Source organism: Mobula hypostoma, chromosome 14 (assembly GCF_963921235.1).
Source record: "Mobula hypostoma chromosome 14, sMobHyp1.1, whole genome shotgun sequence".
Classification (NCBI taxonomy): Eukaryota; Metazoa; Chordata; class Chondrichthyes; order Myliobatiformes; family Myliobatidae; genus Mobula; species Mobula hypostoma.
The window spans coordinates 4,175,118-4,202,453 of NC_086110.1; the positions used below are offsets into that span (position 1 = coordinate 4,175,118).

Consider the following 27,336-nt stretch of genomic DNA (forward strand, 5'->3'; position numbering starts at 1 on the left):
GCTTCTTGTCGAGCCTGGAGGGAATTATGGTGTTGAATGTTGAACTGTAGTCCAAGAACAGCATTCTCACATAAGCATCCCTCTTCCCAGGTGTGTAAGGACGGTGTGTAGAGCTGTGGTTATTGCGTCGCCTGTTGATCAGTTGTGTTAGTAGTGAATTGTAGGGGGTCCAGTGTGGGTGGTAGCATGGTGCTAATGTGGTCCTTGACCAGCCTCTCAAAGCATTTGCTTATTATTGAGGTGAGTGCGACAGGACACCAGTCGTTCAGACATGTTACCTTGGTCTTTTTCGGTATAGGGACAATGGTGGAGCAGGAGGATACGGAGAGGGAGAGATTTAACATGTCTGTAAACACGCCTGCCAGTTGTGTTGCGCTCTGAGTACTCGCTGTCCGGTCCTGCAGCCTTGTGACTGACCACTCACTGGAAACACCGCGTACTTCAGCCTCAGAGATGACCAAGGTGCAGGTCGCATCAGCGGCTCTCCTCAGGGGCTCAGTGTTGGCGACATCGAACCGAGCGTAAAAAAGATTTAGCTCATCTGGGAGAGGGGCAGCGATGTTGGCAGCACCACTGCACTTAGTTTTGAAGTCTGCGATGGTGTGCAGACCCTGTCATAGCTGCGTGTGTGTTACCAGAATAAGTGAAAAATGTAAGCGGAAAAGAAAAATATAATTGTGATAAATTACAAAATCAGTACGACAGAGACATTAAAAAGTCTAAAGAGTACATCTCAGCAGAAGAACAGAACAAGTGTAATCAGATCAAAATGCCGACAGTCAGGACAAATTAAAAAAGTATCAGAAAACTCAGCAGGGATGTCAAGTAGGTGGTTTCAGGCCAAGGCACCATAAATGCTGCCTGACCTGCTGAGTTCCTCCAGCATTTTGTGTGCTTTGCTCGGATTTGCAGCATCCGCAGATTTTCTTATCTTTATGATTATTAATAAGATTGGATTGGCCCCATGTTTTGCATAAGTCTGCACAATAAGGAACCAATCTGGTTGGACTAATTCTCCCTAAGTTGTCTTACTGTGGTGAGGTCAAGAACCCATCTCATCAGGCACAAGTTGTCAGCACTACAGCCAGGACCTTGTTAGGGCCATGGCCTATCTAGTACATACAGCTTTATTTTTAACTACTTCATTTTTATTTGTTTTTCATAAAACTTGCAAATACAACATGTGGCATGTGGCTGCATTATCTCAGCCTCCATATCCTTCACCTAACTAATTTATGACACCGTTCTCAGCAGCACAACAGTGCATTAGAGACATCAGTATTGTTCTCCACTTAAAGCGAGGATGCTTTATCCTGTAGAGACAGCAGTTGCTGCCAGGATTGCTGGCTTCTCACGGTAGTGATGGTGATGGTGCCACATGAGCCCTGTCTTTGGGCTTCCCATTGAACCTAGAGCTCCAGGCAACTTGCAGGGACTACCACTGCCTGAGCTTGTAGCTCCCATGTGACCTGGGAAGTAAGTGCTGTAGTCATAAGCTGGAGGTAGCTGAGAGCAATGCTGGGAAGAAAGGCTCCAGGAAATTACATTCTAGGATCCTCAGGAAGACAGGGAGGCTGACTTCTATTCAGAAATCGACAGATTTCTGACAGAACCCGGCCTGAACTGCCACGCACACCCTCCCGCTGTGCAGTTAGCAACTCCTGCGTTCTTTAGTCTGTGTTCTCAGTCACTAATTCTAAATGCTTCTTCACCTCCTGTATATTACAGGACTGTGTGATACTTCATCAAGCACCTCCGTCTCCTCCACGTCTCTTCAGGCAACAAATACCTTGCACGCTTCCCAATTCCTAAAATTTACAGTATTTACTTACTCGTCTCCCCCTTACACACTCGGTCAACCTTCAAAGTTGAAAGTAAATTTATTATCAAAATATGTGTCTGTCATCATATGCTGGCCTGACATTCAGTTTCTTGCAGGCATTTACCAGAACATAAAGAACAATAAAGTTTATGAAAAATTACACAACAAAGACTGATAACCAATGTGAAAAAGTCATATCATGCAAATAATTAAAAATAAATAATACTGACAACATGAGTTGAAGAGTCCTTGAAAGTGAGTCTGTAAGTTGTGGAATCAGCTCAGGGTCAAGGCGAGTGAAGTTATCCACGTTGGGCCGGGAGTCTGGTGGATGTAGGGTGAATTGTTCCTGGACCCGGTGCTGTGGGATTGAAGGCTCTAGTTCCTCCTGCCTGATGGTAGTAGTGAACAGAGACCATGGCCTGGATGGTGGGGGCAGGGGGCCCTCACTGATGGGTGCTGCAGCATTGTGGCAGCTTTCCTTGTAGATGTACACAATGATGGGGGAGGACTTTGCCTGTGATGGACTGGGATATATATCCACCACTTTTGTAGGTGTTTGCAAAACAGGCCGAGATGCAACCAGTCAAGTTTTAGCTGACATGGTGAATCTGTGCAAATTTCTAAGAAAATGGAAGCGCTATTGTGTTTTCCTCGTAATGGTACTCACATGCTGGTCCCAGGACAGATCCTCTGATATGGTAACACCAAGGAATTTAAAGTTACTGACCCTCTCTACCTCTGATCCCCTAAAGGGGACTGGATCAGTGACCTCTGGTTTCTTCCTCCTGTAATCAATAACCAGCTCTTAGGTTTTGCTGTTGTTGAATGAAAAATTGTAGTGGCACCAAAGTTGAAAGTTTAAAGTACGTTTATTATCAAAGTAGGTATACTTTACACCACCTTCAGCTTCACCTCCTTACAGGCAGCCACAAAGCAAAGATATCCAATAGAATCCACTGTGCAATTAATAAAGAACCAATCGTGCAAACAGTAAATAACATTCAAAGCTAAAGTTCACAAGCAACACACATCAAAGTTGCTGGTGAACGCAACAGGCCAGGCAGCATCTCCAGGAAGAGGTGCAGTCGACGTTTCAGGCCGAGACCCTTCGTCAGGACCAGCAACTTCGATGTGTGTTGCTTGAATTCCCAGCATCTGCAGAATTCCTGTTGCTAAAGTTCACAAAGGTGAGTTCCAGCCGCGACTTCAGTCATCAGTGCAGGCTGTCCGGGAGCCCGCTAGTTGTCGGTCACAGCCTCAGCTAAGTGCAGAGACGAGCAACCAACTGAACACCAGCTCCGGCCCCGACACTTTTCAACCTGGCCCGGCACCTAAATTGTTACTCACTCTCAGACCCGGACCCTGCTACTTTGACACGATATCGGGCCCTAGCCCCACCATCTAGATTCGACCCATACTTCAACCAGATTTTCAATTTCCCTTCTACATGCTGATTCATCACCACCTATGTTTCTGCCAATAACAGTGCTGTTGTCAGCAAACTTAAACATAACCTCACGGCCACAGGTATAAAGCAAGCAGTGCGCTGGACAAGGCACAGCTTTGTGGAGACCGGCGCTGACGGTCATTGCGTCGCCATCCCGACCCTGGCTGACGGATGAGTCATTCAGCCTGGAGGTGGCGCTGATGAGCCTGAGCATCCAGGTTACCTCTTGCCACCACACGCAAGCCTCCTTGCTTTCCCTGTATAAAGCCGCTGCCGCCGACGTCTAAGCTTCCCTCAGCCGGCAAGCGTGGCGATGTCGTGTTCGTACAGACTGCTGTCAGCGGCGGCCCGCCACCCGGCTCTGGCCGCCGTCTCCGCACGAGCTAGGTAACCGCCAGCCGTCCGATCACCAGCGCTGCCGCCTCCAAGCGCGATCCAAACAAGTCACCGTGGAAACGGGACGGTGTCTGTGCGGCCCCCAACAAAAGCCGCTTATCCTGAGCTTGAAGAACGTCTTAGCTAAGATTGACTTTCCTCAAGATTTTGCGGTTGTGATTTGTGTTGTATGGGGAGGGCGGGATGGGCCTCGGGAGACGATCCCACATTAATCTGTCGTCCTTTGTTCGCTGATTGGCCGAGAACCGTTCCAAGCCCCGCCTTCTTTGCGTCATCACGGAAGCTGTTCCTGGCCGCCGCCTGTCAGTCAAGCGGGACCGAATGACAGCTGCCTGGCGATTGGTGGATGGGTCTGGCGAGGCTCCGCCCTCTCGCGTGGTGGTCGTGCCCTTGACAGCGAGGTCACCGGGGAGGGGGGACCCGGCGTGGCGGGACGGGCACGGAGTCACCTTCCGCCAGTCTGACCCACCGTAGTCCGGTCTGCCGGGGCCATCCGCTGCTGACGGCATCTCGGGCCGGTCCGAGCGGAGCGGAGCCTGGGGAGACCCGGCGTGGCGGGACGGGCACGGAGTCACCTTCCGCCAGTCTGACCCACCGTAGTCCGCTCTGCCGGGGCCATCCGCTGCTGACGGCATCTCGGGCCGGTCCGAGCGGAGCGGAGCCTGGGGAGACCCGGCGTGGCGGGACGGGCACGGAGTCACCCTCCGCCAGTCTGACCCACCGTAGTCCGGTCTGCCGGGGCCATCCGCTGCTGACGGCATCTCGGGCCGGTCCGAGCGGAGCCCCCGTTTTCCTTCGCGGCCTGGCTCGGTTTCACGCCCCGCTCCGGTCTCCTTGCAAATATCGCCGCTAATGGTCACACAGCCTGGAGAGGAGCTTTTCCACCCATATCCCTCTGAACCTCAGTGTGCCTATCTCAGCCACCTACTCCGGCAGGTCACTGCTATCCTGCTCACCGTTAGTTAGATCAAATCCATTTCTTTCTTCCCTCTATATCTGTCTGGCTGTACTTGATCTGTATGTTTGCTTATAGTGATGTTAGTGTTACCTCTGGTCATCCTGTTGGCACATTCATCAATGCCCTATAACTTCTGTAAAGCTTTGTCCTTGCAGCATTTCTGAATTGATATTTCCAGTTATTGCAACAGTCAGATTATTTGATGCTATAAATTGCCTTGAGTTAACGATTAATTTGAAATTCTCTAAGATTTCATACAGGAATGTTGCAATAGAAAATATTTTCAGCTGGTTGTTAGCATTTCTTAAAATTTCTTAAAACAGCTTTGTATGAGTTGCAGTTTCTATGGATGGAAGAGGGTTGGCAAAAGTTGTGCTCGAAACGCAGCTGTTTTTTTCTATTGTGACATTTTGCAACTTGTATTACAAAGCAGAATTAATTACACTTCTGTTGTAATCTAATATGAGTGACCCAGAAGGAATTGCATATGGACCTTTTGGCAATATCTATCTGTTGATGTGTTTTGTTTACTTTAACTAAAGTTGATAATTTATAATTTATACTCTTTTGAATCCTCTAGGACTCCTTGCACATAAAACTTAGATTTACAAAGTTCTGCGCTTCAAAGAACTGAAACGTGACCTCTTGGGAGCAAATTCCAACTCAGTTTTGCTTTGCAATGTGACTGGTGCTTTTATTTTAACTGAGGATGATGCAGGAGCATGTGGTGCACGTCCTCAGAGCTGAGTAAACTCAGGCACTTATAAAATGTGATCACAAATGCTGGACCAGTGAAGGAAAATGGGGAATTAAACAGAAGCTGTCAAATATGAGATGAGTTCAAAAAAACCTTTTTGTCTGAAAATCAAAACTATTATAGTTTCAGGTTCACGGAGCTTCTCAAATTGAGTTCTTGTTCTTAAGCATCATTTTTTTCTACACTCTACAAAGTAACTCATGGAACTGAAGGTGTACATTGATTAAACTAGTAAATGTTTCAGTGTTCTTTTTAGTCACATTACTTCCACTCTGAAAACTGAATAGTATTAAGATTATATTGTAATAAATTAATTTTAGCTATACAGTATGTTCATAAAAATACAGCAATTTTCTTAAAGACACTTATAACAGTATCTTAATGCAAGTAAGAAAATAATTATATTTAATGCTGAATAAGCTCTTCGGCTTCCAGCTGGGTACAAGCATCAATTTTAACCAACATTTCGATGACAAACTCGTCATATACACCAGGAACGCACTAGATCCTATATTCAGTGCTGTCTAGTGCTAATTTATGTAGATTTTAAATTTGTGATTGTGCAAATGCATTTTGGCATAAACAAAATCTTTTTTTTGAAATCATGGCTTACGTCCAATTTTCCAACTGTCCTCAATGAAATGTGCCTCACTTGTGTTTAATGTGAGTTTCAATTTCTCTGTTCATTTCTCCTTTTAAAAAAAAAAGTTACGTCTTGCTAGAACAAGACTTACCTGGTGTTGTGAAGGTTGCCTTATCAAGTCATCCAGGCTGACTTCATTAGAATGACCTCTGTCACTGGCTCTCTCCTCTGCACCCCTCTCTTCCCCATTCTTCCTGTCCATACTCTCCACGTTCTTTCTCTCTCCATCTCCTTTCATGGTCTTCTCTTTCGTCTTTTTTGCTTCTTTCTCTTCTCTGGCGCAGTTTTCTTTCTTCAACACATCCCACATCTTTCTATTTCTTACTCTCTAACGTACACAGAAGAGTACATTTAAAATGTGTGTGTGTACACACACAGACACACACGCACCCAACCATCCACTTGCTGTTTGGTTTAGCTTCTACACACTGCCATCACTATGCCAATGCTGGTTTTCCAACCGTGACTATATCAAACCTCAGAATGATCCAGGCATGTCATTCCTTTCTGTGGTCTCACCCAAATGTACTACCCTGAGATTCCTTTTCTTGCTGGCATTTACAGCAAAATAAAGACATGCAATATTTTTTTGTGAAAAACAATATATAAGGACTGATGCAACCAGGACTGTGCAAAAGAAGACAATTTAGCAGATAAAAAATAAATAATACTGAGTTGTAGAGTCTTTGAAAGTATGGTTTTTCTGCTTTGTTCAAAGTTAGGCTGGAAACAGATTACTGAGGGTGTTTTAAAATTGTGGTTTCAGCAAACAGGAATGTAACTGGGTTCAGTCAGAGTGGAGTGATGATCTGTGTTAAGGAACATGGACATTTTGTCTTCCAGCAGTCAGTCTTTCTCTGACTCATAATTTCCCTATTTCTGATTCTCAATTCTGAGGAGAATTGCAGGTGGTTATTCCCATGTTACTAGATCAGCCACTTATAGGATTTTTACAAGTATATGGGTACAAAGTTACATATTGGTGTGGTATTGGAGGAGTCCTATATTGTTGGAGATGTTGTCTTTTAGATGTGACTATACATCAAACTGTGAGGATAGATTCAGGCTGATTCCTCAGAATAGAACAGTGGATTTGTCCTAGTGTGCCATCAACATTTATCTTTTAAAAATAGTAATTGTTATTTCAGTAAGTATATAAATTTGAGGATACTATAATAGGTTTAAACAGAAGCAGGGGAGAAGATTTTAACCAATGGTTGATGAGATTTCAAACTGAAATGATCATGAGCAACACACACAAATTCTGGGGTTGAGAAACTCCACCCGCCAGAAAAAGGTGGGATCTCCCTGTAGCCACCCATTTCAATTCCACCTCCTGTTCCCATTCCAACATGTCAGTCCATCGCCTCCTGTACTGCCACAATGAGGCCACACTCAGATTGGAGGACTAACACCTTGTATTCTGTCTGGATAACTTTTGACCTGATGGCATAAATATCGATTTCTCAAACTTCTGGAAATTTATTCCTGTTTTCTCTCTCCCCCCCCCCCCCCCACCTTATCTCCTTACCTGCCCATCACCTTCCTCTCATGCTCCTCCCCTTCCTTTTCTTCCATGGTCTTCTATCCTCTCCTACCAAATTTCCCCTCCTCCTGTCTTTTACCTCTTTCACCAATCAATTTCCCAGCTCTTTACTTCACCCCAAACCTACTGAGTTCCTCCAGCATTTTGCATGTGTTGCTTTGCATTTTCAGCATCTGCAGACTTTTTCATGTTTGTGATTCAACTGGATGGGCAGTTTACATGGTTTAACATGCAAGGATACAGACCATGATTTAACATGCAAGGATACATGACCTCTTTTGCCATCATGTTCACAATGGGCATGAAAATTTATGATACTGTACATTAATTGGACACTTTATGCATACACCATTATCCTGAGTGGTACATCCATAGCAATCCAATTGGTAGGAAAGTGTGTATTGTGTTTACCTGGGGGTTATGACTGCTATTTATAAAACAAGCTAACTCCTTATTGTGCAATTATAATCCACTATAATACAGCTTATTTTGTCATTTATGCAGTTTTTAAATGAATTCAAATAACTTTTTGAATAGAAGCTGTCGCTGAAATATACTTTCCAATAATATTCCAGCTCGGTGTGGTCCCATGTGGAACTGGGTCCTCCTGATCCAATTCTTGGGGTTACTGAAGCTTTCAAGCGTGACAACAATCCCAAGAAAATGAACTTGGGTGTCGGTGCATACCGTGATGACAGCGGGAAGCCATTCGTATTGAACTCTGTCCGAAAGGTGAGTAGAATACGGTGTTCCTTTTATTTGTAAAGTGTGTTATGGTGAAGAAACACCAAATCCTGTAGACTCATGGTCTCTTCACTGAACAATGCTGCGAGATGACTGAGGTTAATATATGCATGGGAAAGAGAAAGGGAAAAAATATAAGAAAATTAAATAATTTCAGGCAGCATTTGTGAAGAGTCAGTAAATAACCTTGTATTTACTGAAAGTTCATCTATTTAGATAAGTGGGGGGCTTTCTCAACAGGGTCCTTCATTTTTCATAAGAGCCTACCTAATAGAATCTACTGTGTAGACTGTTGAAATTCTTCATGCTTATTATTGTGGGCCTTTCATATCAAAGTTTAAAAAAAAAACACTACAGCACAGAAACAGGCATTTTGACCCATTTGGTCCATGTCAAACATTACACTTCCTAGTTCCATCAATCTGCACCCAGACCATAACCCCCTCCCATGCATGTTCCCATCCAAATTTCTCCCAAACATCCACCACTTGCCCTGGCAGCTTGTTCCACTGTCACCACCCTTGAAGTGAAGAAGTTCCCCCTCATTTCACCTTTCACCCTTAACCCATGACCTCTAGTTGTAACACACATAAAAGTTGCTGGTGAACACAGCAGGCCAGGCAGCATCTCTAGGAAGAGGTACAGTCAACGTTTCTGGCTCAGACCCTTCATCCTGAAACGTCGACTTTACCTCTTCCTAGAGATGCTGCCTGGCCTGCTGCGTTCACCAGCAACTTTTATGTGTGTTGCTTGAAATTCCAGCATCTGCAGATTTCCTCATGTTTGCACCTCTAGTTGTAGTCTCCCCTAACCTCAGTGGAAAAAGCCTGCTTGTATTTACCCAATCCCATAATTTTGTACAACATCTAGCCAATCTCCCCTTAATCTTCTATGTTCTAGGGAATAAATTCCTAACCTATTCAACCTTTCACTAAAACTCAGGTCCTCAACCAATCAGTTCCAGTACCAATTCCTGTGCACACCACTAGTCACTGATCTCCAGTCAGAGAGGCATCCACCTACTACCACTCTGACTTCTCCCTCAAAGCTAATGTCTAGTCGGTCCAACTTACTGCTTCATCTTGAATGCCAGATGAACCTCTTGACTAACCTTCATTATGATCAGGACATAAATAGCCAATTTTCCGGTGTAGATCTCTTATTAAGTCTACACTTTAAGCACAGTTACAAAAAAAGCAACAGTGGAGTTGCATGGTTTCAGGCCCTTTAACATTGTACTTAATGTTTTCTTCATATGAAGCGGATTGAACTAACCACTTGCAAAGATTTCTGAGTAACCCAATACTGGAAATGTGATCATTGAAAGACTGGTCCATTACTTCAAGTACAGAACTACAACCTGCAATTCAGAATTGGTGTCTCTTTATGAAATGGCTGCCATTTAGTTGAGAGGAGTACAAAGAACTTCAGAGGGAATTACTTTTATTCTTGGAATTAGAAGTCATTAGGAAGGTAGGATTTGCTCTGTGATTATGGCACTGATACTATGAACCACTGCAGTAACTGTAAAAGCAACGGAGCATTTCTCTGAACACCAGAGCTGTACGACAGGATTGACAATCTGACAACTATGCCAATAATCACCTTGTAAAAAAAAAAAGTCCATATGAATTCAATTCACAAGGTTACTGATGGGAATGAAACTCCAATTTTTATTGATTTAGCTTTGTAGACTACTACTACTCCAGAATTTTATTTCATTCACCATAGAACATGCATCTGTGGAAAATATGGACCATGAGATAGTGGAGAAGGCTGGGGGTTGTGGTACTGTTGAAGGACAACGTCAAAGTGCAGCTGGTAATACCAAACTTGTATTCCGGTGCTTTATTTTTCTTTAGCTTTGTTGTACGTACGTGATCCTGTGCAGGAATGGCCAACAGAAAAATTTTTCAGGGGAAGAACTGTTCTTTGTCAGCACAATCAGTGCCTCCAGACATTACTACTTCTGACGAGTACCTTGTCGTTTCAATATTCTTGACAGGCTGAGAGTCAAATTGCAGCAAAGAAGATGGACAAAGAGTACCTTCCAATAGGAGGCCTGGCAGACTTCAACAAGGCCTGCGCAGAACTGGCTCTAGGGAACAACAATGAAGTCATCAAGAGTGGACGGGTAAAGAACTATGGTTTTCTAGTGATCTAGGCCACGCAAGCAGAAGGCCAGCATTCCTGGGTTTCACGACCAAATATATGGAGTAGTCAATCAGGATAGAAGAATAAGTGGTCTGATTGGATGGGAAAATGAGGAGAAGCAATTTATTAAAGCAGGAGATAGCACTATATTGAAGCTGGGGAGGAATATAGACTGTAAGATCCTTAAGCCATAGGAGCAGAATTAGGCCAGTCTGCCCATCAAACTCTATAATTCCATTATGGCTGATTTATTTTTTCTCTTAACCTCATTCTCCTGCCTTCTTCCCATATCCTTTGACGCTTTTACTCATCAAGAACCTATCAATTTCTGCTTTAAGTATACCCAATGATTTGGCCTTTACAAATGTCTGTGGCAATGAATTCCACAGGTTCACCAGTATATAGGTCTGATAAATTAATACAATTACAATTAAACCTTTGCTGATCCATTTAACCTGGATGTATTTACTGATAATTAGTGGGAATAATTAAATCTTGATTTGACCAGAACACAGGAATGGTCAAGATTATGTGCACATTGGGATATCATTCAAAAGTTTAAGCAGATTTTGGAAGTTTAACTGAACTTGGGGATACCAAAGTGAAGTTATTGTCATTGCAGAGAGGTAACATGATCTGGGCTTTGAAGAAGGCTAAAAGCAACATAGAAGCAGATAATCTGAAGAGCTGAGAGGGCTATTAAACCAAGTTCAAAGTTACTTGGTGATAAACCTGATATTTTTCCCATGGAATAGCAAGTAAGCAAAGAGCTTTCTCATTAACCATTTAGCACTGTTGGAGAGTGCTGTAATCTGGGGTGGGGGTTGTTAGGAATGTGGGCAGAATTTAATAGGATTACTATAAATGGGCTCAATAGACAGAAATGCCTGGTTCAATGCTGTATGACTATTAACTTTAATTGACCTTGAGCATTATTTAGAGATACAGCACAGTAACTGGACCAATGAGCTTGTGCTGCCCAATTATACCCATGCGGCCATTTAATCTAATAACCCATACACCTTTGAAACGTGAGAGAAAACCGATGCAGTCACAGGGAGAACGTACCAACTCCTTGGAAATTGAACCTGCTGTAATACCACTAGCTACTGTGCAGCTCCTTTGTATTATGTGTATTCACCCTCTCAAATAATCAATATTATGAATTCAAGAAAACGGAAAAAAAGATGTAGCCAAATATTGTATTATCAGTGTACCAAGAGCTGATAAATCGCAAAATTACTTTTAAAAAGCATCAGCGTTAATGTGGATGCATGGAAATATCCCACAATCTGAGCACTGGTGAACTTAATCTGTGTTGGTTATGGAATAGGAAACGTTAAGACAGAACAGCGTTGTAGCATTTTCTTAAAATTTCATATCAAACTGCAAGGTGTTTAACTAGTAGGCTAAACGGTGGAGACCAGCGTAGGTAGAATTTGGATTTCCAGGAGCCAGTTAATAAATTGCTGCATGAAATTAGCTCTTTGTGGTATTGATGATGAAAAATGGAGAATTGGTTAACTGAGAGAATGTATGAGAGTCAGTTCAAATGGGTGCTTTTTTTAAAAAAGATTTACAGGCTGTACCTACTGTAATGTATTAGGAATCAGTGTGAAGGTGTCAGCTATTTCTAATCTCTCTTAATAGACAGCCAAATGGACTAGGGAAAGTTGCTGAAGATGCTGTACATGTGGGAAAGGAAGTTGTTGGATATAATGAATGAAAATTTGTAACATTGGTAGGTTAACTGGGTGGGCAAAAACATGACACAGCATGGTGTGCATTAATATAAGCAATCCACTTTAGAAGTATAGAAAAGTAGAGTATTATTTGTGCCGTGTGTTTTATGTTCTCTAAATGGTATGAGGCCATTTAAAGCTTGTGTTCAGGGAGATCTAGGTCTCTTTTTATGAATAAGTCAGTTTGCAGATACAGCAAGTAATTAGAAAGGTAAATGAGATTTTAGTGTTTGTTGAAAGGGAGATTGAGTAAGTAAGTGTAGGTGAGCTTTGCTAAACTATTGTACCTGGTGTACTGGGTACAGTTTCGTTCTTATTGAAGGAGGGGTATGCTTACCTTGAGAAGATGTGCTGATGACTCAATAGATTGCTTATAATCTGAAGACAATTGTGCAGATATTGCCTATGCACTAGAGTCAAGCTGAAACTTCAAAATTATGAGTCGATAGCAAAAACTACAGTGGAATATAGATCAGTTGCATATATGAGTGGAGAAATGGTAGATGGAGTCACTTGGCCAAATGACAAGTGTTGCTCCTTGGTAGGTCAAATATAAAGAGACAGTACACTGTTAAGGGCAAGGCCTTTAACAATGTTGTTGAGTAGAGGGATCTTGCGGTCCAAGTTCATAGCTCCCTGAAAGTGACTACACAGGTTCATAAGGTGCTTAAGAAGATATATGACATGCTTTCCTTTGTTAGTTGAGGCATTGAGTTCAAAAGTCATGAAGTTGCAACTTTATAAAACTAGTTAGGCCGCCTTTGGAGTGTTGTGTACAGTTCTAGAAACTTAGAAAACCTACAGCACAATACAGGCCCATTGGCCCACAAAGCTGAGGCGAACATGTCCTTACCTTAGAACTACCTAGGCTTTACCCATAGCCCTCTATTTTTCTAAGCTCCATGTATCCATCCAGGAGTCTCTTAAAAGACCCTATCGTTTCCACCTCCACCACCGGCAGCCCGTTCCACACACTCACCACTCGCCGTGTAAAAACACTTACCCCTGACATCTCCTCTGTACTTCCTTCCAAACACCTTAAAACTATGCCCTCTCGTGCTAGCCATTTCAGCCCTGGGAAAGGCCTCTGACTATCTACACGTTGCCCCATTATGGGAAGGATATCAAGGCTCTGGAGAGGATGCAGAAGACATTTACTAGGATGTTGTCTGGATTAGAAGGCATGAGAGATTGGACTAACTTGGGTGGTGGTTTTCTCTGGAGTAGCTGAGACAGAGGGCGGATGTGATAGAGGTTTATAAGACTATGAGAAGCATAGAGTAGACAGGAAGTATCTTTTTCCTGGGTTGAAATGCCTTAATACCAGAGGGAATGCACCTAAGGAGATGTAAGGAGTAAGTTTGTTTTACACAGTGGTGATGCCTGGATTGCACTGCCTGGGGTGGTGGTAGAGGCAGATATAATGGAGGCTTTTAACAGACGTTTAGATACTGTAAGCACATGAATGTCAGGGAAATGGAAGGATTTGCACACCATGTAGGCAGAGAGGATTGGTTTAGTTGGCTATTTGATTACTAATTTAAGTAGTTTGGCATAACATTGTGGGCTGGAGGGACTGTTCTTGTACTGTTCTATGTTCTTGTCAAGGTGGATGACATGAGGATGCTTCCCCTGGTGGGTGAATCTAAAACCAGAACAAAGGTTGGGGTAATTGGTTGTAAACCAGTTCTGAAATTTTCCTGCCTGAAGTGTGATGTAGTCATGAATCTAAACGTATTCATTGCCAAGTTGCATGTATTTTTTTGTGGCTTCAGGGATTAAGCAAGAAAGTGGTGTTGAAACCAAGATCTGATCAGCCATGATCTCATTGGAATGACAGAGCAAGTTAACGGGGCTGTTAACACTTTCTGTTACTAGTACTCTTCAGTACGTCTGGGTTGGTTTGCAACACTAGCCTGCAAATAACTGCCCTCTTCACAACGGAATGGACTACTTAGCTGCTTGGTCCCATGATTCTTATAAACACCATCACATCCACAGAGTCCTCATTAGTGTTCTAAGCAATATACTATTGATCAAAAATGTTACCCATCACATAGCAATTCAGAAATTGTTAGAAACAGCTGTGACACTATGCCCAAGGAAGAAATGTTAGAAACGCAAGAGATTCTGCAGATGCTGAAAGTCCATCTGCAGGAGTCCTGAGGAAGGGTTTTGGCCTGAAACATCGACTGTTTATCCCTTTCTGTAGATGCTGCATGACCTGCTGTGTTTCTCCAGCATTATGTGAATGTTAGAAAGTTGTTCAAACATTTGGTCAAGGCAATAGATTTTAAGTGTTCTGGAAGGAAAATAAGGCAGATGAAATGAATGGAGTTTCTGATGGGGAATGGTAGGGCAGCTGAAATCACAATAGCCATTGGTGCAGCGTAAGATGCTACTGCCTAAGGAAGGTAGACCTTTTAGATTCTTGAGCAAATGTACAGGTTACTGACGAGTAGAGGTAGAGCCACAAAAATAAGCATTTTAGGTATGAGACAGGAGGTGAATTATTAAAGGATGAAGAGTAAACCTCCTTTCATTGTGTTTGTATTAATGTGAACATCAAACTCCGTTTTTGAATCAAATTATACATACAAGAAACAAATTTTTTAATTTTTCCTTTTTGAATTAAAATTTCAATTTCATTAGCTTTTGGCAAAAACATTGTTTGACCCAGCTTACCTATTAAGTAAGCCCTTAACTGAAAGTAACAAAAGAAAGTATTATTAGATATTTTATATTTATCCTTTAATTGTTCAAATGACATCAATATACCTCGCTCAAAACAATCTCCTATAAATTTAATCCCTTTTTGGTACCAATTATATAAAAGTTGATTGTCCATTGTAAAAGGAATTTGATTCAAGAACAGACAATTAAACAAGGAACCCATAAGTCAAAGCAAAAATGGGAAACAGATCTGAATATTAATATTGATGAAATAAATTGGTCAAGACTTTGTTTGGACAGTATGACAAATACAATAAATGTTTGACTTAGATTAGTACAATATAATTTTTTACACCAATTATATATTACACCACAAAAAATAAATAGATTAAATTCAAATATATCTGATAAATGTTTTCGGTGTAATCAAGAAATTGGTACTTTTCTACATTCTACTTGGTCTTGTTTTAAAATTCAACCCTTTTGGATAAATTTAAGAATCTTATTGGAACAAATTACTGGAATTCAACTTCCACATAACCCTGTATTATTTCTATTAGGTGATATTGAAGGGATAAAACCGAAACTTAAATTGAATAAATATCAGAAAGAATTTATAAAAATTGCATTGGCAGTAGCTAAGAAGACTATTGCAGTTACTTGGAAATCTGATTCGTATTTAAGTATGAATCGTTGGAATAATGAAATGGCTAGTTCTATTCCACTTGAAAAAATTACTTATAATTTAAGAGATTATGTAACATTCTTGAATATTTGGCGCCCTTATTTACAAAAGATAGGATGTCATATTTAAGTGCTCCGACAAAGAATTTGGTTACTTGGGGAAAGTAACGAATAATTATACCAAATTTATTTTGAATCCCATGGAGTGTGTGGAAACCTTCCAATACCCAGGAGGTTCTTTTTTTTTTCTTTTTTTCTTTTAGGTAGGACTATATATGGCGGGGGGAGGGTTAAGGAGGGGGGGTAGATTTTATCTTTTCATGTATTCTTTTTGAAAATTTAATAAAAATTATATATTAAAAAAATCAAACTCCATGGAATTGGTGCGAGTCTACCTGTCTCCCAAATTAAAATCCGTGGTCTTTTGGAATAAATATCCCAATTTGTCTTAAATCAACACTGTTATGTGTTACGTGTTTTAGGCCAAGACGCCCTGGATTTATGGTCCTGGCCTCGTTACTTACCAGTCTGCATTATATTTCAATGGATAGAACTGCAACACTGTATTACCCAGTTCTACTACCTGTGGTCTCATCACTCTAGTTTAATTCATTTTTCTCTCTCCCTCTCCCTCTATATGAATACTGAATATTTTGCAAATGCACAGTCATTAACTAGAGCTTCTTTTGATTTCAGTACATCACCGTTCAAACTATTTCTGGAACTGGATCTCTGAGAGTTGGTGCTAATTTTCTGGTAAGTAGCAACACTATCTATTTGAGTAAATCTCATCTGAACTTGCCTGATTCCCTCCACCTAAACTCCAGACACAAGGTTCTGCTTCTTGGAAGTAGTCTTCCACTTCTGAGACCACAGTTGGCTTTCTTCTCATTACTAAACATAAAGATTTCTTGTCGTTTCTTCAACAGATTTCCTCAGGATCTCAAAACTGGCAGCCTTTACCAGTGAAAATATTTTCTTCCTTCTACAGCCTCAGTGTCAAACCTTCAAGACAGTTTCTTAACTTTGTTTTCAGTCTATTAATTCTTTGGCAGAATTGTAGGGGTATTTTACACTGCCGTCTTAGAACATTTATAAATTAAAGCACAGTGAAGCCTTATTTTTAAGAAAATTGTTTTTCTTTTTATCTGGATTAATGATTTGAGTATTTGAAAACCTCACTTGCTAGTAGGGTGCTTTCGGCATCATGTGAAAACTGCAAGGTCTTGGTTAAAAGATAAGAATCTGCAGAATGCAACACATCACTTCGGCTTTCTTCAGTGAAGACTTTTTACTCTACTTTTCCTTTTCCCTCCTTGCTGTAACTTCCTAAGTTAACCACAAATGGTAAACTGCATCACCAAATTTGTGGATGACACCAAGGTTGGGGGTGTAGTGGATAGCAAGAAAGACTATCAAAGCTTGCAGCGGGATCTGGACCAGCTGAAAAAAATCAGATGCAAAGTGGCAGGTGGAATTTAATGCAGGCAAGTGAAAGGTGTTGCACTTTTAAGAAGACAAACCAGGGTAAAAGTTAAAACGACAGGGCACTATAATTCCTTGAAAGTGGCATCACAGATAGATGGGGTTGATAGACAGGTAGATAGACATTGGCCTTCGTAAATCAAAGTACTGAGTACAGGAATTGCGACGTTGTGTTGAAGTTATATAAGACGATGGCGAGTCCAAATTTGGAGTACTGTATGCAGTTCTAGTCATGTACCAATAGGAGAGATATCAATAAGATTGAAATAGTATGCAGAGATTTTACAAGGCTGTTGCTGGAACTTGAGGAGTTGGCTTATCGGGAAAGGTTGAATAGGTTAGGATTTTATTCCCTGGAGCGTAGGAAAATCAAGGGAGGTTTGATAGTGGTATACAAAATTGAGGGGTATAGATGGTGTAAGTGTAAGGTGCTTTTATTTCCACTGAAGCTGGGTAAGACCAGATCTAGAGGTAAAAGTTTAAAAGTGAAAAGTGGAAGATTTAAGGGGGACCTGAGGGGGTTATTCTTAGGAGGCTAGTGCAAGGGAGGTGGCGAACGCAGTTTGATTGCAACATCTAACAGAAATTTGTAGAAGTGTACACACGAGAAAGATTTGAGGGGCTATGGTCTAGGTGCGGGTCAATAGGATGAAGCAGAATAGTTCAGCACTTACTTGACACTGAGGGCTCGTTTCTGTGCATAGGACCCTGACTCCAAATGCATCAGGTAGAATATTGATTGGCTATTAGCCAGCATAATAGTGAAGTGTATGGCACAGTAAAATAGAAGACTCTGTTTGGTGAACAGATATAGGACAAGAGTGCAGAATAACAGCCTGACTCAAGGTGCCACCATAATGGTATTTTTTCTACCCTACAGCATCGTTTCTACAAGAACAGTCGAGAGGTCTATCTGCCTAAACCATCCTGGGGCAACCACACACCTATCTTCAGGGATGCCGGCTTTGAGGTCAAAAGTTACCGCTATTATGACCCTAAGACCTGTGGTTTCGATTTTGCTGGAGCACTAGAGGACATTTCAGTGAGTGTGTGGTGAAGCTCATTCATAAATACAAATCAGACAAGGCTTGTAATTATAGATTGGTGTAAGCCACAACCTTTTCAATGCAACACCCTCAGAACGAAGAGTGTATTTGATGTTAATTACCTGTAGCTGGCAATTGGTTGAGATAGGGTGACATTGTAATGTGGTGGTTAGCGTAAAACTATCACAGCACCAGCTGTAAGATCGGGGTTCAATTTCCAGTTTAAAAAAAAGTTTGTAAGGAAAGGTCTCCCCATGAACATGTGGGCTTCCAAGTGCTCTGGTTTCCTCCCATATTCCAAAGATGTATTGTTAGGTTAGTGTGTTGTGGACATGCTATGTTGGTGTTGGAATCATAGTGACATTTGCGGCCTGCCCACTGATTTGATGTCACACAATATATTTACAATCACAGCAATTTTTCTTGAGCCACTCCAAAAATGGCAGGTGAGCAGATTGACCAATTATAATGTAACTAGGGGAACTCAGCATCTAAGCAACCCATTTGATTCATTTTCAATATTCTACAATGAAAATTTAAAGCATTGATTTCTAGTTCTAGCAAATTTTGAATCACGCTGTTCCCAGTACACCACCAACGAAAGGCTACCTATAAAGGCGTGCCCTGTGAAGCAGCTCCAGTACTGAAGCACACGTTTTTGTGGCTGGAAACCTGAACTAAAAATAGAATACTGAGAGCATTCAGCTTGTCAGGTCACAAAAATGAACCTGTGTAGGGTATGGAGACATGTACGTAGTTTGATAATTTACTTTGACATCTGTGGGAAGTGAAACCGAGTTGACAGTTCAGAATGAAAGCTCTTTGTCAAAACTATTTTAGTATTGTATATTCTGGGGATTGTATACTGGATAGTGAGTAATGGATTCAGGATTGTATAGATTCTACTTCAAACCACAAAATCAGAATATCACAGACTTGTTAAGTATGGGTTTAACACGCTTGCATTTACAGGAGGGTGCATTTAGATTTTTATTTTCCTTTCTGTTTCCCCGCAGAAACTCCCAGAGAGGGCCATCATTGTGTTCCATGCCTGTGCTCACAACCCCACAGGCGTAGACCCAAGACCAGAACAGTGGAAGGAGCTGGCTGCTGCTGTTAAGGTGAGCACCAGGATCTATGGTGTCTTCAGGTGGTGCATTTTGAAGCATAACCCACTTTTCCACTCTGATGTAGAGGTCTACAGTACAGAGTCTAACCGTGTATTGTGAACAAAAATCACCAATAAATATTAGTGCATTAAAGTCCAATGGTTGAGGCTGGAGGCCTATCCTGGAGTTGGAGGATTGCCTTTGAGGGTGCGTGAGTGGGAGGGAGGGAGCAAATGGGCTTGTTTTGCTGTTTGTTGCTTGTGTTCTGATGATTGTGGCCATGCTATGGAACTTGTGGGCTGCCCCAGTGCATCCCTAGGTGAGTTAGTTGTTACACAAAATATACATTTCACTGTACGTTTCATCATATGTGTAACAAATCTGAACTTAAACCTGTCACAGTCCATTGTATCTGGTATATAATTGGGTGGTGTGCTCTTAGACAAAGGTGTGACTTCTTATTTGTTAAATAAAGTTAGACTTATGTGAATGAAGCTAAGATTTTCTTTTCTTTTCAGCAAAGAAATCTCTTCCCATTCTTTGACATGGCTTACCAGGGTTTTGCCAGTGGAGATGCTGACAGAGATGCCTGGGCAATGCGCTATTTCATTGAACAGGGCATGAATTTGGTTCTGTCACAGTCCTTTGCAAAGAACATGGGACTGTACGGTAAGTAAATGACCCAGATGCTTTTTCAGTTACTCAACAGTTTAGTTTGGTTGTCAGCACTCTGGATTGTACAGTCCCCAAAATCAGTGAAGGGTATCACTTGTATCTCAGTGGGCCACCTACAGGATGTCAGTTTTGAAGTAACCTTTCCTGCTAGTTTGCCAGATGAGGAGTCTGAGTTGACAGCTCATCTTCCTGTTCCTGTTCCTCTACCTTTGCAGCATTAAAAATCTAAACACTGAGATGTATAGGTGTGAATGAGGTTGGTTAATGTCATTCTGGAATAGCTGCTTCATTGTGTGACTGTGCCCGCTATTTACTTCATAATTAAAATCTGGAATGCAATAAAATCAAGTCCAGTCCATTTAGCCTGTTTAATCATTCAAAATGATTGTGGTAAATTTCTGCCTCAACGGTTCTTTCCTGCACATGCCCACATCGTTGAGTGATAAGCTGTTAACTGAGCATAACTTCCATTGACAGTGTCAACTGTTCCCATTGCCTTGGTTTCACCTCATCCTAATTCCACGTAAACTCAACTTGCAGTCCAGAGACGATATCTTCTAAAGAAAGCTGGTACCCCTGGGAATCGATGTTTTGTGAAACATTAGCTGATCTCAATTGTGCAGTGCTTTCCACATCCTTTCCATGGCATGTCAAAGCCCACGATGTGTTTTTTTAAATGTAATCACTGTGATAGAAAACAGCATTTAAATAACACAACACCCACTGAGGTGGTCTGGTGAGACTAATCAGGGCTCCCACTCCCAGTCAGCTTTGAGCGGGGGCTTTTCTCTCTTGAGAAAAGATGAGGGGGCATAATTTTAAGGTGATTAGAGGAAAGTATAAAGGGGTTGTCAGAGGTAATTTTTTTAATAGAGTTGAACACTTTGCCAGGGTGGTCTTAAAGACAGATACGTTAGGGCCATTTAGATAGATACATGCGTGATAGAGAAATGGAGGACTACGAGGAGGGAAATGTTAGATTGTTCTAGGAACGTTTTAAGTCCAGCACAACATCGTAGGCTAAAGGGGGTGTACAGTTCTGTTTCATGAGAATCAAACAACTGTTGTGTGGCAACAGAGCTATGCTTGCAGTTGTGTTGGCTCTGATGATAAAACTGTGGCCTGGAGAAGATTATTGTGTTGTTCCTCTGTTCCTGAGAATGGTTACTCTAGAAGCTAAAGAGGAAAATCCATGTGGAGAATATCAGCATTAGAAGTTTGAGTGTTGACACTTAGGAAACATAGACATCAGCTAATCATTCTTGCTTGGGATCATTAGCCACTGCTCTCAGTGTGAAAGCTTACTTTCTGGACAGCTTTAACCCCTACTGTGTCAAAAGCCCTCTAATGTGACAATGACCTAGCAGAACTAGCCCGTTCAGTCCATCACCTTTCTGTCAATTGCTGATCTATTTTCCTTCTCAACCCCATTCTTCTGCCTTCCCCATACCCTTTGAAGCCCTTACTTATATCAACCTCTGCTTTAAATATACCCAATGACTGGGCCTCCACAGCCGTCTGTGGCAATGAATTCTGCAGAAATTCTGAAGAAATTCCTTCTCTTTTAGATTTGTGGCTGCGCCAGGTGCACCGAGTTACAGCTCCTCAGAGACCGTGTTAGGGATCTGGAGCTGCAGCTTGATGACCTACTGCTTATCAGGGAAAGTGAAGAGGTGATAGACAGGAGCTACAGGGAAGTAGTCATCCCTAGGCTACAGGGGTCAGAAAACTGGGTCACTGTCAAGAGAGGGCAGGAAAATGCCCGGATAGTGGAGAGCACACCTGTGGCTGCCCCCCTCAGCAACAAATATCTTGTTCTGGATGCTGTTGAGGGGGATGACCTGACAGGGGACACCCATGGTGACCGGGTCTCTGGCATTGAGCCTGGCACTGTTGTGCAGGAGGGAGAAGAGGAATGCGGTAGTCATAGGGGATTCCATGGTCAGGGGAACGGACAGGAGATTCTGTGAGCCTGATAGAGATACCCACATGGTGTGTTGCCTCCCAGGTGCCAGGGTAGGGGATGTCTCGGATCAGGTCCTGAATATTCTGAAGGGGGGGGGTGAGCAGCCAGTTGTCTTGGTGCATGTTGGTACCAATGACATAGATAGGACAAAGGAGGAGGTCCTGAAGAGAGATTTCCAGGAGTTAGGAAGGAATCTGAGAAGCAGGACCTCCAGGGTAGTAATCTCGGGATTGCTACCTGTGCCACGTGCTAGCAAGGGCAAGAATAGTCGGATCAGGCAGATGAATGCATGGCTGAGAGACTGGTGTAGGGGGCGAGGCTTCAGATTCTTGGATAATTAGGATCTCTTCTGGGTGAAGTATGACCTGTTCAGAAAGGACAGGTTACACCTGAACCCAAAGGGGACCAATATCCTGGCGGGAAAATTTAATAGAGCTTTTAGGGAGAGTTTAAACTAATTTGGCAGGGGGATGGGAACCGGAATGATAGAGCAGAGGAAGGAGAAAACAGAAATAAATCTAAGATAGTGAGCAGTAAAGATGTCAGGAAAGACAGGCAGGTGATGGGGCAAATTTGTAGCCATTGGGATGAGTTGCAGTGCAATAAAGTTGCAGTGAAATCAAAGCAAAAAGTATCAAATACTGGTCTTAAGGTGTTGTACTTAAATGCACGCAGCATAAGGAATACGGTTCATGATCTTGTTGTACAGTTACAAATTGGCAGCTATGATATTGTGGCCATCACTGAGACCTGGCTAAAGGATGCATGTCTCTGGGAGCTGAACATCCAAGGATACATGGTGTATCGGAAGGATAGGAAGGTAGACAGAGGGGGAGGCGTGGCTTTATTGGTAAGAAATGATATTAAATCATTAGAAAGAGGTGATATAGGATCAGAAGGTGCAGAATCTTTATTGGTTGAGCTAAGAAATAGCAGGGGTAAAAGGACCCTGATGGCAGTTATTTATAGGCTTCCAAACAGCTGCAGGGATGTGGACTACAAATTACAACTGGAAATAGAAAAGGCTTGTCAGAGGGGCAGTGTTATGATTGTGGGGGATTTAAACATGCAAGTAGATTGGGAAAATCAGGTCAGCACTGGATCTCAAGAGAGAGAATTTGTAGAATGTCTGCGAGATGGCTTTTTAGAACAGCTTGTTGTTGAGCCCACTAGGGGATCGGCTGTACTGGATTGGGTATTGTGTAATGAACCTGAGGTGATTAGAGAGATTGAGGTGAAGGAACCCTTAGGAGACAGTGATCATAACATGATTGAGTTCCCTGTGAAATTAGAAAAAGAGAAGCCGAAATCTGATGTGTCGGTATTTCAGTGGAGTAAAGGAAATTACAGTGGCATGAGAGAGGAACTGGCCAAAGTTGACTGGAAAGGGACACTGGCAGGAAAGACAGCAGAGCAGCAGTGGCTGGAGTTTATGCAAGAAGTGAGGAAGGTGCAAGACAGGTATATTCCAGAAAAGAAGAAATTTTCGAGTGGAAAAAGGATGCAACTGTGGTTGACAAGAGAAGTCAAAGCCAAAGTTAAAGCAAAAAGGAGGGTATACAAGGAAGCAAAAATTAGTAGGAAGACAGAGGATTGGGAAGTTTTTAAAACCTTACAAAAGGAAACCAAGAAGGTCATTAAGAGAGAAAAGATTAATTATGAAAGGAAGCTAGCAAATAATATCAACGAGGATACTAAAAGCTTTTTCAAGTATATAAAGAGTAAAAGACAGGTGAGAGTAGATATAGGACCAATAGAAAATGATGCTGGAGAAATTGTAATGGGAGATAAGGAGATGGCAGAGGAACTGAACGAGTATTTTGCATCAGTCTTCACTGAGGAAGACAGCAGTATACCGGACACTCAAGGGTGGCAGGGAAGAGAAGTGTGCGCAGTCACAATTACGACAGAGAAAGTACTCAGGAAGCTGAATAGGCTAAAGGTAGATAAATCTCCTGGACCAGATGGAATGCACCCTCGTGTTCTGAAGGAAGTAGTTGTGGAGATTGCGGAGGCATTAGCGATGATCTTTCACAAGTCGATAGATTCTGGCATGGGTCCGGTAGACTGGAAGATTGCAAATGTCACTCCGCTATCTAAGAAGGGGGCAAGGAAGCAAAAAGGAAATTATAGACCTGTTAGCTTGACATCGGTGGTTGGGAAGTTGTTGGAGTCGATTGTCAAGGATGAGGTTACAGAGTACCTGGAGGCATATGACAAGATGGGCAGAACTCAGCATGGATTCCTCAAAGGAAAATCCTGCCTGACAAACGTATTACAATTTTTTGAGGAAATTACCAGTAGGCTAGACAAGGGAGATGCAGTGGATGTTGTATATTTGGATTTTCAGAAGGCCTTTGACAAGGTGCCACACATGAGGCTACTTAACAAGATAAGAGCCCATGGAATTACGGGAAAGTTACATATGTGGATAGAGCGTTGGCTGACTGGCAGGAAACAGAGAGTGGGAATAAAGGGATCCTATTCTGGTTGGCTGCCGGTTACCAGTGGTGTTCCACAGGGGTCCGTGTTGGGGCTGCTTCTTTTTACATTGTACATCAACGATTTGGATTATGGAATAGATGGCTTTGTGGCTAAGTTTGCTGACGATACAAAGATAGGTGGAGGGGTTGGTAGTGCTGAGGAAACGGAGAGTCTGCAGAGAGACTTGGATAGATTGGAAGAATGGGCAGAGAAGTGGCAAATGAAGTACAATGTTGGAAAGTGTATGGTTATACACTTTGGCAGAAAAAGTAAATGGGCAGACTATTATTTAAATGGGGAAAGAATTCAAAGTTCTGAGATGCAACGGGACTTGGGAGTCCTCGTACAGGATACCCTTAAGGTTAACCTCCAGGTTGAGTCGGTAGTGAAGGAGGCGAATGCAATGTTGGCATTCATTTCTAGAGGAATAGAGTATAGGAGCAGGGATGTGATGTTGAGGCTCTATAAGGTGCTGGTGAGACCTCACTTGGAGTACTGTGGGCAGTTTTGGTCTCCTTATTTAAGAAAGGATGTGCTGATGTTGGAGAGGGTACAGAGAAGATTCACTAGAATGATTCTGGGAATGAGAAGGTTAACATATGAGGAATGTTTGTCCGCTCTTGGACTGTATTCCTTGGAGTTAAGAAGAATGAGGGGAGACTTCATAGAAATATTTCGAATGTTAAAAGGCATGGACAGAGTGGATGTGGCAAAATTGTTTCCCATGATGGGGGAGTCTAGTATAAGAGGGCATGACTTAAGGATTGAAGGGTGCCCATTCAGAACAGAAATGCAAAGAAATTTTTTTAGTCAGAGGATGGTGAATCTATGGAATTTGTTGCTACAGGCAGCAGTGGAGGTCAAGTCATTGGGTGTATTTAAGGCAGGGATTGATAGGTATCTGAGTAGCCAGGGCATCAAAGGTTATGGTGAGAAGGCGGGGGAGTGGGACTAAATAGGAGAATGGATCAGCTCATGATAAAATGGCAGAGCAGACTCGATGGGCCGAATGGCCTACTTCACCTTTGTCTTATGGTCTCATGGTCTTCTAAAGGGATATCCTTGTATTCTGAGGCTGTGCCCTCTGATCCTAGACTCCACCACTACCAAAAACTTCCTCTATCTAGCCTTTCAATTTTTGGCATGAGATTTCCCCCACCCCACCCCCTTCTGTTAAACTTCAAGTACAGGCTCAGCACTGTCAAATGCTCCTTGTACGTTAACCTTTTCATTCCCAGCATTATTTCTTGTAAACGTCCTGGATTCTCTCATCCCAGCACATCCTTTCTTAGAGAAGGTCCTGAGATGAAGGGTCTCGGCCTGAAATGTCGACTGTACCTCTAACTGGAGATGCTGCCTGGCCTGCTGCATTCACCAGCAACTTTGATGTGTGTAGCTTTCTTAGATGTGGGGCCTAAAACTACTCAAAATACTCCAAATACAGACTAACCAATGCCTTATAAAGTCTTGGCATTACATCCTTGCTGTTACATTGTGGCCCTCTTCAAATGAATGCTAACCTTGCATTTGCCTTCCTCACTACTGACTCAATCCTGCACTGGGATTCCCATGTTCCTCCTACTATCCAAAGTTATGCCACTTAAAAATTCAACCAGCAAGAAATTGTTTCTGAAGCATTTGGTCAATATCATTAACTGGCAAGATGCTTAAACTGCTCTCAATCTTGATCCTAAACTGCTGAATAGAATCCTTGAAGTTCATTTGCACTGTTGCTTTCTGGGTCTTCCTGCTCAACCTCTTATCTTAATGGGCTTTCTTTAATCTTGCAGGCGAACGTGTGGGTGGATTCACAGTAATCTGCAGTGATCCCGATGAGGCAAAGCGCGTGGAATCCCAGCTGAAGATCTTGATCCGTCCCATGTATTCCAACCCACCGTTAAATGGAGCTCGCATTGCTGCCACCATCATGAACACAGCAGAACTCAGGAAAGAATGGTGAGTGCAGTTAATGACCAACACGTTGAAGGTCTGACTTCCTGCTGACAAATGAAGAGGTTGGGACACAGACTCAGTCTTGGGGACCAGGTATCAGCCTCAGCTGTGCTGAACAAGTAGTACTCTTCTTCCTCACTTGGATTCAGATTTGGGTTCATTTATCACATGTACAGTACATGGAAACAAACAGTGAAATGTGTTGTTTGCGTTAATAGCCAACACAGCTTGGGATGTGCTGGGGGCAGCCCACAGGTGTCACCACTAATTCCAGTGCCAACATAGCATGTCCGCAATGCTCAGCAGAACAACAAAGAACACAACAACAGCTAAACAAGCCCTGTTCCTCCCTCCCACTCACCCACGCACACAGCAATCCTCCAACGACAGGATAGGCCTCCAGCCTTCAACTTCTGGACTATCTACCGACCGACCTTCAGATTCTCTTCGGTATCAACTCCCGGATAGTCAGGGACGGGTCCCCAAACTCCGGACGTGCCGACTGATTGTGCCTCTTTGTGCCTCCTGGTCGCTGGCCTTTGAGTGCAGAGTGGAGGCCTGGACTGCAGATGTCCTCTGCTGTCTGTCTGTGTCACTGGATAAATAGGGTTCAAGCACTGTTCCGGAGACGTTCTATAGCCTGACAATGCAGTGTCAGAGGAGACATGAGACTGCAGTGCTGGAATTCAGAACAAAACTCATGCTGCTGAAGGATCACTGTAATTTGGGTAAGGCTTTAAACAGTGATTGCTCATAATCAATTTAATAGCTGTGACACGCTTTGAGATTTTCTGATGGCATAAAACACCCGTTTTAGTTATCTTTGGACTAATGAAAGTAGAGGAATTTGCACTCGGAGCTGATGTGCAGAAGTGAATTGTTCATGGTTGTCTGATGTGGAGAGGGTGATCTGTGTTGAGGAAAGAAAGATACCCGCTATCAACTCGGTCAATATCACCACCCAGGATCACTGGAGAATTGGAAATCAAACACTTGGCAGATCAGGCAGCAACTGTTAAAAATCAGAAAACCTGAAATGTTAGTTCAGT

At 42.5% G+C, this 27,336-nt stretch overlaps 1 protein-coding gene across 1 annotated transcript in view; it reads left to right on the top strand.

Moving 5' to 3' along the window:
• Positions 1-3,499: 3,499 nt before the first annotated feature.
• The window catches only part of got2a (glutamic-oxaloacetic transaminase 2a, mitochondrial), a 31,199-nt gene continuing 7,362 nt past the window's right edge, over positions 3,500-27,336 (top strand). Inside the window, exons 1-8 of the mRNA XM_063066587.1 lie at positions 3,500-3,659; positions 8,148-8,304; positions 10,322-10,450; positions 16,266-16,325; positions 17,935-18,096; positions 19,117-19,221; positions 19,728-19,878; positions 26,125-26,290. Of these exons, the coding sequence (XP_062922657.1) occupies positions 3,586-3,659; positions 8,148-8,304; positions 10,322-10,450; positions 16,266-16,325; positions 17,935-18,096; positions 19,117-19,221; positions 19,728-19,878; positions 26,125-26,290 (1,004 nt within the window). The 5' untranslated portion in view covers positions 3,500-3,585. The remainder of the gene's footprint in view (positions 3,660-8,147; positions 8,305-10,321; positions 10,451-16,265; positions 16,326-17,934; positions 18,097-19,116; positions 19,222-19,727; positions 19,879-26,124; positions 26,291-27,336) is intronic.